The sequence below is a fragment of the Lactuca serriola genome, chromosome 8 (genome assembly GCF_051521515.1).
Source record: "Lactuca serriola cultivar US96UC23 chromosome 8, Lser_US96UC23_V15, whole genome shotgun sequence".
Classification (NCBI taxonomy): domain Eukaryota; kingdom Viridiplantae; phylum Streptophyta; class Magnoliopsida; order Asterales; family Asteraceae; genus Lactuca; species Lactuca serriola.
In genome coordinates, this window is record NC_136415.1 from 79,758,999 (window position 1) to 79,768,857 (window position 9,859).

The 9,859-nt window shown below is 35.6% G+C and overlaps 1 protein-coding gene across 1 annotated transcript; it reads left to right on the forward strand.

Annotated features, from left to right (window-relative positions):
* Positions 1-1,238: 1,238 nt before the first annotated feature.
* Positions 1,239-4,170, forward strand: LOC145070529 (5'-AMP-activated protein kinase-like protein). The gene is made up of 7 exons (XM_079017469.1): positions 1,239-2,007; positions 2,382-2,551; positions 2,647-2,837; positions 2,941-3,086; positions 3,297-3,444; positions 3,530-3,598; positions 3,891-4,170. The coding sequence occupies exons 1-7, from the start codon at positions 1,493-1,495 to the stop codon at positions 3,984-3,986; spliced, it is 1,335 nt and encodes a 444-aa protein (XP_078873595.1). The 5' UTR covers positions 1,239-1,492; the 3' UTR covers positions 3,987-4,170.
* Positions 4,171-9,859: the final 5,689 nt, after the last annotated feature.

Consider the following 9,859-nt stretch of genomic DNA (forward strand, 5'->3'; position numbering starts at 1 on the left):
TGTTCTCATTTGATACTTTTCCTCTCTCTCTCTCTCTCTCTCTCTCTCTCTCTCTCTCTCTCTATATATATATATATATATATATATATATATATATATATATATATATATATATATATATATACCTCTAATAAAATTTATAAACAAAACTCTCGATCTACCCTTCGTCTTCACACGAAAACAGTTTCCAATTAAAGTTTGTTACGCTATGACCATAAACAAAGTTAAGGTCACTCACCGAAAAAATTGGTTTGTATCTATCTCAACCTGTATTTACACATGATTAACTCTATGTCGCCTTATCTCGAGCAACATCCGCCGCTTCACTCAAAGTTCTAATGCATGCCGATGCCGATGAGTATATATCATATAATAATTGTTATATCTTATATATTACTACCTCCGTCCCATATTTATTGTCCATTTTTGACTTTTGAAGTTTTTATTCTTCAACTTTGACCTTAAATATTTTTGTTCTTGATATATAAAACTTAATGCAAAATTTATGAATAGATTGTATTTTAAATGTTTTTTCATTGCTATAAGTTTCAACGAGTAATACATAACACAAATAACAATATTTAAGGTTAAAGTTGATGAATAAAGATTTCAAAAATCAAAAGTGGACAATTATTATGGGACAGAGGAAGTATAATTATTAAAAATAACTCTTTAATTAATAATATTTAGTAATTGATTATTTTAGATTCATTCTATGTGTTTTAAATCCCTCGTCAAACAACGTTTATTTCTAGTTATATAATCATTCATATTATTTATTATTTTTTTTTTCTAATCAATTAAACAAAAACGAGAGATTACATTCATAGTTCTAAATAGGATATTAATATTTTCAAAAAATATATCAAACTTTTAAGTACATGAATATATATATATATATATATATATATATATATATATATATATATATATATATATATATATATAATTTTAAAAATGTATTTAGGTATATTAAATTTAATTTTACGATCATCTATAAATGAAATAAATACTTAGGAAAAAAGCATAACAATATTATAAGCTCAAAAGTTTTTAAGAAAATTATTTAATGATAATTTGGTATTATAATGACAAAACTTAAAATAAGTTTTAAAATTTCGATTTTAATTCACCACAAAATAATAAAATAAAACAATATTTTTTTTTAAAAAATTTATGGTTTTCATGTCGATATCCTTTTTCATTTTTCAATCACTTTTTCAAAAATTGGCAGCTGAGACGTTTACTCCACGGTGTCGTGAACGAGGCAAGTGGAGCCTTCTATCATCCATTAAATTTGTACTTGACTCATCTCGTTTTAGCATTGTTCGTTGCTTCACAGACCCACCCTCCTTTCTTCACTCTTTTCGAGCCCTTCGGCGTTCTCTTCTCCATCTCTTCTGACACCATAATCTTTACGCCACTGTAGATGCGGAATCTTGCTCCAGGTTTTCACCAACGCAAACCATCTGTTCGATGAAATGCCTGAACGATGATGTTGTTTATCGCCTCCACAACTCCGTATCATTTGATTTCCCCTATCGTCCCCATTCATGGGTTGGGAACTAAGTTCAAGATTAGTCCACGCGTTTCGTTCATTTTGGTGAAAAAGGACCGAGTTTTCGGGTATAAAAAGTTTAAAGAAACTATAACAAGAAGTGGGTTCTCGTGTGAAGGGTATTCGGATAGTGAAGCAGAATTGGCTTTGGAGAGAGAGATTTTGATGTTCATGAAGAATTCGAGTAACCCAAATGAGTTTCCGACTAAGAAACAGCTATTGGATGCTGGAAGAATTGATTTAGTGGATGCGATTTCTAAAACAGGTGGGTGGCTGGCATTGGGTTGGGATTATTCAGATGATGAAAATGATTTCGAGAGCAATTATTTCGATGATAATAGGGAGTTACAAACAAGGGTTGAGACTCTTCAACAAATACAAGATGTATATGACAATTCTTCGGGTTCGAGTTCATCTCATCAATCTGCTTCACCCTCTGGTAGATCACTGTAAGATTTTTGTTATTAAGTCTATAATCTTTAATACAAGTTCTTGATTTAGGGTTCTTTAAATGAAAAAACACGCGATAATAGTATATAGAAAAAAAAGGTTCAAATTTTGAAATGTAAGATTCAACTGAAAAACTTACCTAGTACATTCAACCTTATTGCAAGTATTAGAAATTGAATGCCATTTCGAAAGACGCGTGAATTTTTTTTTTTGATTCTTGAATAAAGAATGAAAATTGGTTTACCCCATTTAACAAAATCAAGAATGGTGTAAATGCTTCTACTTAAAAAAGAGAAATCGATACCCATTGAAGGAAATTGAGTTCAGTGACATAGAATATTCCATGTTGACTTAATACAATTCTTCTGATCAGTGAAATGGAAGCAGATGAAGATACAGGGGTAGAAGGCATTTTGAGTAGATTGAAGAAACATAGAAGTTTATCATTTGATGTTCATATGGAGAAAAGCATAAACGATACATATTCTTCTAGCAAAGACAATGGCAATATTTCTCCAAGAAAGCACTTCTCAGACTTTCAAGGTATTTCCTTTATAAACTTTATACCCTTAAAGATTTTATATCTGTCTTTCTTCACCCATATTATTTATCAATATCAATCCTTTGTTCATATGCAGCTGCAGAGATTGATTATGGAAAAGATTACACAAAAGAAAAAACACCCAACATCCAACCTGATTTACAACTTGAAGATAGAAATAAGGAAGCAAGCCCAGATCATATAAGATCTAGACTCAAGCAAATGCAACTTGAGCTTTCCTCTGCCCTTCATTCATTGAAGTCAAAAAGTCAGACACTTACCCCAAAGGTACTTTACAGATTATCAATCATAACACTTACATTTTACCTAATATGTTTTATGCAAGACTTATAAAAATATGACCAGTTTTGTTCATGAAAATGTTCATCAGATTTATGAAAACAGTTCCAGTGAGTTGCAGCAGCTTTCTGATGCATGGGAATTCCAAGAAACCGAGCTTATGAAAGCTGAAGATAAGTTGAGATCAATACGAGCAAAACTAGCGGTGTTTGAAGGAAAAATAGCCCTCTCAGTAATGTATGCATTCTCTTTTTCCATCAAGACCCTATCTGTCTACTGAAATTACAATTTTGTGTCCCACCTAAAAAAATGTGTGACAGGACTTGCTCTCAATGTCCCGTTTGTGCAAAAGGCTTTATTGGTCTCATCCTCATCATCAAAATGACAAAAATAGCCCTGAAAAGTATGTGTAGTGTAAAAGGCAAGATGTTTATAATTTGTTTTCAGTGATACACAGAAGTTAGTGGAGGAGAAGCAAAGAAGAATCAACAGTGCCCGTAAAACTTTGCAACTTCTTCGCACCACTTCTATATTCTGGACTCATTCAGCTTCAGAAGTTCTGTTGGTTGGATCATTTGATGGTTGGACCTCTCAGGTTATTTTTTTTAAAATCTCTAGACTATGATATAATAATTATATTTTTAGATTTTAAAAAGTTTATATTCTGAATTCTTATGCAGATAAAGATGGAGAAAACAGTAACAGGGATTTTCTCCACTTCTTTGAAGTTGTATCCTGGAAAATACGAGGTAAATAATCTTTAACCTTTGACTGACAGACAGAACAGGACAGGTTGTACTGCCGACTGCTTTTGACATGTTAAGGACTGAGACTCAGACTGATGTCACTAAAGAGAAAAGTTGCAAATATTTTGTGGGCATGATGGGCTTACTCTTTTGATTTGAAAAAAGACGTAAATACCCTCCCTAGTCCTCAATATTGTTGATAGATATAGACTTAATAGGAATTCAGACAAAAGAAGATAACAAACAGACTATCTTTCTTTCTGTTATTTGGCTAAATGTTGCTTTTTTTGTGTAGATCAAATTTATTGTTGATGGGATTTGGAGAGTTGATCCGATGCTCCCTATAGTTCACAATAATGGGTATGAAAACAACATGCTTATTGTCCATTAACGATCTTCATAACTTCTTTATCTGCAAATTCTTGGTGACAATTAAAAGATTGTGTACAGTTTTTTACTTTTTTAACCCACATTCATATACTCTTGATTCTTTTATTAGATTAGTTTTGTCAAATCTACAAAAAAAGATTAATTTGTAACAATTTATTATTCCTGTTTATGATGTTTTTGAGTCACATGTCATGTCACATGTGTGGTTGGATCTCCATCATATTATGTCCATGTTTTTGGTGTAGGTCTGGTTTCGCTTGACCAGTCAATGTTTCTTGTTCATGTCTTGAATTGTATTAATAATAATTGAGGCATTAAGGTAGTAATTGGACATTGGTAGTACTGAATCGGAGATGGAATGGAATGGAATTAAGCATCAAAAAATGACAATTGTTTACAATTAAGTCCCAAAAATTGGCAGTTGCTTACGAGTAATTCCAAAAACCAGCAGTTGTTTACAAGTTTGGATTTTTTACACCGGTGATGCCAACAGAGCCGGAGAATACCAGTGATCCAATCTCCATTCTTATTATTATCCCCGAATTTTCATTCTAATCCTCATACCCATCCCCATTCTCATTGCAGAATATAAATGAATCTTCATTCCCAATGAGTATCGTGATTCCCAACGGGGAATCATGAATTTCCTTTTCTATTTTAATATGAAAATTTTTATGTAAAAAAAACTATAAATTTCAATTTTACAAACATAAATTTAAATATTTTATAAAATATAAAAATATTCATATATTACATAAAAATTATAAATAGATTTTCTACCAAATTTTAAATACATACATAGAGAATCAAGTAGAAAAAAAATATCATCATGGTGATATTTGAGGTAATAGTAGATAAACCAAGAATAAACGAAATTATACATAATGTTAGATTAGATAAATAAAAAAGAAAAAATATAATTTCAATGAAATAGTTATTAATGAGTTGGATTACTTTTATCAAATTTAAGTATTGTAAATTTTACTATAAGTATATGTTTTGTATTATTTTTTTATATTAGTATCTACCGGGTTTAGGTCAATGGTAGAAGACTAGAGGAATTTCCATCCGAATCCCTTTTCCCGATTTTTATTTGGAGATTCTATATCCCCGATCAACTTGGGGATTCCCAATCAACATGGATGTGGGTTTCGAGTTCCTCGTCGAGTATGGGTTCCTTTTCCATCCCTAGTAATCAATCACCAATTGAGTAGTAGTGTTTTTTTTAGGGACAACAAATATGTATCATAGAGAACAAACCAACATGTTACCAACCGATCCAATTAAATTAGTAGCCAACAGTATTACAATACCAATTAAGTAAACTTGGTATGGTAACTGTTATATATATATATATATATATATATATATATATATATATATATATATATATATATATAGGGCTAGGTTATAATGTGGATAAACAATTATTGTGTGGACGTGTGGGGTAACATCCTGAAAAGAGGTATAGCTCTCTGACCTTAATCTTTTATGTATTTGTCAAGACTAGTCCTTATTGAGAAAATGTGGAAATTAAGTACGCGGGGCGTATGCATGTGTACGCACATCGTACTCATGCACTTTGCTTGATCGCAGAGGTCACCTGGTACGCTGGGAGTACCAGAGGCTACGTTGGGTGTACTAGGATCAGTGTAAAACCCTAATGTCCTTTTATGCCCCTATTTAAGGAACATGATGGACTCATTCCTAACCACCATTTCCAGCCTCCAACCTCCCTCAAACCCTAATTTCGTATTCCTAGCTTATGTGAGTCTTTGTGGCTCATTTGAGTGTTCTTGTGAAGCTTATGGTGAAGAAGGAGCCTTGAAGGAAGGATAGCTTGTGTTTCTAGCTCTTGGATCTGAGTTCTACTCTTGTTGGTGCATCTTCCAGAGGTATCAAGTTCGAAACTTTCTCATTTTTGTGTTGGTTCATGTTTTGGGTCCATTTTTAGGGTTTTTTGTCCCAAGTTTGGAGCTTTGTGAGTTTGGTGAACTCCAGAGCATATCTCCTATCCTTTTAAGTGTAATTGGTTATCTAGACTCATAAAAATGGGAACTTGATCGTCTAAACCTCTCCATGCATGAGTTATTTGGACTTTTGTGTTGGGAAGGTTAGAGTTGTGGGTTTGGGACTTGTTCAGTCAAGCTAAGGCTTAAAGTCCACGAGTTTATGAAGTAATAGGCCTTAGTCAGCTCAGATCTATAGTTATAGCATTTGTCTTAACGGATTAAGGCCAAGTGAAGTGAAGATTGGAAGTCTGAGGAGTACGCCGTGTGTACTCCCAGCTACGCGCAGCGTAGCTGAGAACCCTCGATGCATGCATGGTTGGTTGTACGCTCAGCGTATTGGGCTGTACGCCCAACATACTCGTTGGGTGTTGACTTTCGATTGACTTTTGAGCTTTTGGTCGATTTGTGGACTTTTGGCCAAGGTGGGGCAAAATGGTCTTTTCATCCTCCTTAGATTTTGTAGAGTTCCTCCTTTCAGTCATTCTTCTCAGAAGCTTCCTCTTGAGCTTTCTTTATACTCTCCACAATTGTCGAGACAACTTCTATTCTCAACGCTCTTGGCCTTTTCCTTTCAAGATTGACTTTCTGACTGAGAGCATCAGCAACAACATTTGCTTTACAGGGGTGGTAAAGTATCTCACAGTCGTAGTCCTTAAGTAACTCTAGCCAGCGTCGTTGCCTCATATTCAATTCTTTCTGATTAAAGAGATATTGGAGACTCTTATGATCAGTGAAAAGTTTGCACTTCGTGCCATAGAGGTAATGCCTCCATATCTTCAGAGCGAAAACTACCGCTGCCAACTCCAAATCATGAATCGGGTAGTTCTTTCCATGCTCTTTAAACTGTCGAGACGCATATACGATCACCTTATCTCTTTGGGTCAAAACACAACCCAATCCAACACCAGACGCATCGCTATAAACAGCGAAGTCTTCAACTCCATCGGGTAGAGAAAGTATCGGTGTCTCGCATAGTTTCTTCTTTAGCTTCTCGAATGCTTCTTTATGCTTACCACTCCAAGCATAAGTAGCTCCTTTGTGGGTCAAAGCTGTCAATGGACTAGCGATCGAAGAAAAGCCTTGGATAAACCTTCGGTAATATCCGGCTAATCCTAAAAAGCTTCGGATCTCCGTGGGACTTTTCGGTTGTTCCCACTTCATCACAGCTTCGATCTTCGCTGGATCAACCATTATCCCTTCTTGGTTGACCACGTGACCCAAGAATTGTACTTCTCGAATCCAAAAATCACATTTAGAGAACTTTGCATACAACTTCTCCCTCTTCAAAACTTCTAACACTTCTCGCAAGTGTCTGCCATGCTCCTCTTGGCTTTTCAAATAAATCAGAATGTCATCTATGAACACTATCACAGATTTATCTAGGAACGGATTACAAACCCTGTTCATTAAGTCCATGAATGCTGCTGGAGCATTGGTTAGTCCAAACGACATAACCAAAAACTCGTAGTGCCCATATCATGTTCTGAAAGCAGTCTTCTCTATATCCTGCTCTCTTACTTTCAGCTGATGATATCCTGATCTAAGATCGATCTTCGAGAAATAGCTCGAACCTTGAAGTTGATTGAACAGGTCATCAATCCTCGGCAATGGATATCTATTCTTTATTGTTGCTTTATTCAGCTCTCTGTAATCAATGCACATCCTCATGCTCCCGTCTTTCTTCTTTACGAATAACACCGGAGCTCCCCAGGGCGATGAACTAGGTCTAATGAAACCTTTGTCCAATAACTCCTGAAGTTGCATCCTCAGCTCCTTCATCTCCGTCGGTGCTAATCGGTAAGGTGCTTTTGCTATTTTGCGTCGTCCCTGGTAACAAGTCTATTCTAAACTCCACTTGTCTATCAGGCGGTAATCCGGGAAGATCTTCGGGAAATACTTCCGGATAATCACATACGACAGGAATGCTCTGCATCGCCTTTTTCTCCTTCTTAGCATCTATCACAAATGCTAGATACGACGTACATCCTTTGGCCAAACACTTTCTGGCTTTCATCAATGAAATGATTCTAGAATTTACTCTGCGTTTCTCTCCATACACCATAAACGACTCTTTCCTAGGCAGGTTTACCTTTACAATCTTCTTCTTGCACAATATATCGGCGTCATTGGCGCTAAGCCAATCCATTCCCAACACGATGTCGAAACCATTAAGTTCTATAGGCAATAAATCCCCGTGGAACTTATTCCCATTTAAGTCAATTAAGATGTTTTTCATACGATGGCTAACAGGTACAAACTTGCCACTAGCAACTTCGACTAATAAAGCATTATCTAGTCTATCGACATGCAAAGCTAGTTTCCTACCAAATTCATGCGAAATAAAGGAGTAGTTGGCTCCAGAATCAAATAAAATTTAGGCAGGCAATGTGTTTACAAGAAAGGTACCTGAAGCGACATCAGCTTCATCTTTAGCAGCTTCCAGTGTCATATGGAATGCTCTTGCCTTCGGCTTTGGCGGAATGTTGGATCTTGCTACCTCCTTCTTTTTCGGGCAGTCCCTCGACATGTGTCCCTCCTCGCCACAACCATAGCAAACTTTCTTAGCGAGGGTGCATTCATTGGCATAGTGCCTTGGCTTTCCACATTTGAAGCATGTGGCCACTACCTCCCATTTTCCATGATGCTTCTTCTTACATTTTTCACACCATTTCGCTTCCCCTCCTCCTCCTCTCGAACTAGACTTCGAGAACTTGTTTCTTGTTGGACCCTGAAGTTCCATCGAACTTCCTCTTTTCACAAACTTTTTGTTGGATTAGTGTCTAAATCCATAACTATTTTGGTATGTACTTGATCCGATGGTGCATGGTCCTTTTGGGCTGCCTTCACCAAAGCAACTTGATAGGATGAATTATGGAGAGAAAGGATTAATTATGATTTATTAATATATTATGAGAATAATATATTCAAGGAGAAATCATATTGTTTAATTAATATTAGTCAAGAATTAATAAGAATTAAGTATGTGGCTAAAAGAGATTAATTAAACTTAAGGGACTGAAATTGTAATTATAAGATAATTGCAATTGGGCTATGGATAACCTTATTATATTAGGTTGGACGAATTCTATGGGGAAACCCATTAGAAATCATCCAAGGCTTGTTAAGGAAGGGTCCATGGGTTGCTTAGGGCCTAAGCATCCAAATTAGGGTTTCCTAGTTCAAAACCCTAATAGCCTACATGTATAAATAGTACCCTTAAGCCTCAAAACGTGGTGAACTAATTGGTTAGGGTTTCCACACGTTTTGGGCAGCCTCCTTCTCTTCTCCTCTTCATCCTCTTGCTCTTGGTGTTTGTGAACTATTAGAGGTGTGACATTTGTGACTCTAAGCTTTCTAAAGTCAATACAAGAAGGATTTGAGATTGTTATTGCTACATAACAATCAAGGTATGATTTAAACCCTATTTTATATGTTATATTGATTATCATATGCTAGATCTAGGGTTTATAGTCTTGGATGAATTGCATGTACAATAGAGAAACCTAGATCCAAGCATTAGGGTTTGTATGAGCACATAGGATGTTCTTATGGCTAAAACCCATCACTTTTATCCTTTCCATACCCTTTTCCTTCTGCTGGGCCTCCACATTCTTAGCTGCACGAACAGCTGTTTTCAGAGTAGTTTCCATATTGACTGTCGAGCCAAAGTCGGCAAGCAGTCCATTAGCGAACCTCTCAATCTTGGAGAGTTTCGTTGGCACTAGGTACGGAAATAACTTCATTTTCTCAGTGAATGCAGTAGCATAGTCATCTATGCTCATCCTCCCCTTCTTCAAGTTTTGGAACTCATTGTTCAGATCAATCAGATCTATCTCTTAACAATACTGCACCCTTAACTGTT

Coding starts and splice junctions, on each gene's coding strand:
- LOC145070529 (XM_079017469.1), top strand. CDS start 1,493: ATGATGTTGTTTATCGCCTCCACAACTCCGTATCATTTGATTTCCCCT. Junction 2,008..2,381: donor TCACCCTCTGGTAGATCACT/GTAAGATTTTTG, acceptor TCTTCTGATCAG/TGAAATGGAAGCAGATGAAG. Junction 3,087..3,296: donor AAAATAGCCCTCTCAGTAAT/GTATGCATTCTC, acceptor ATTTGTTTTCAG/TGATACACAGAAGTTAGTGG.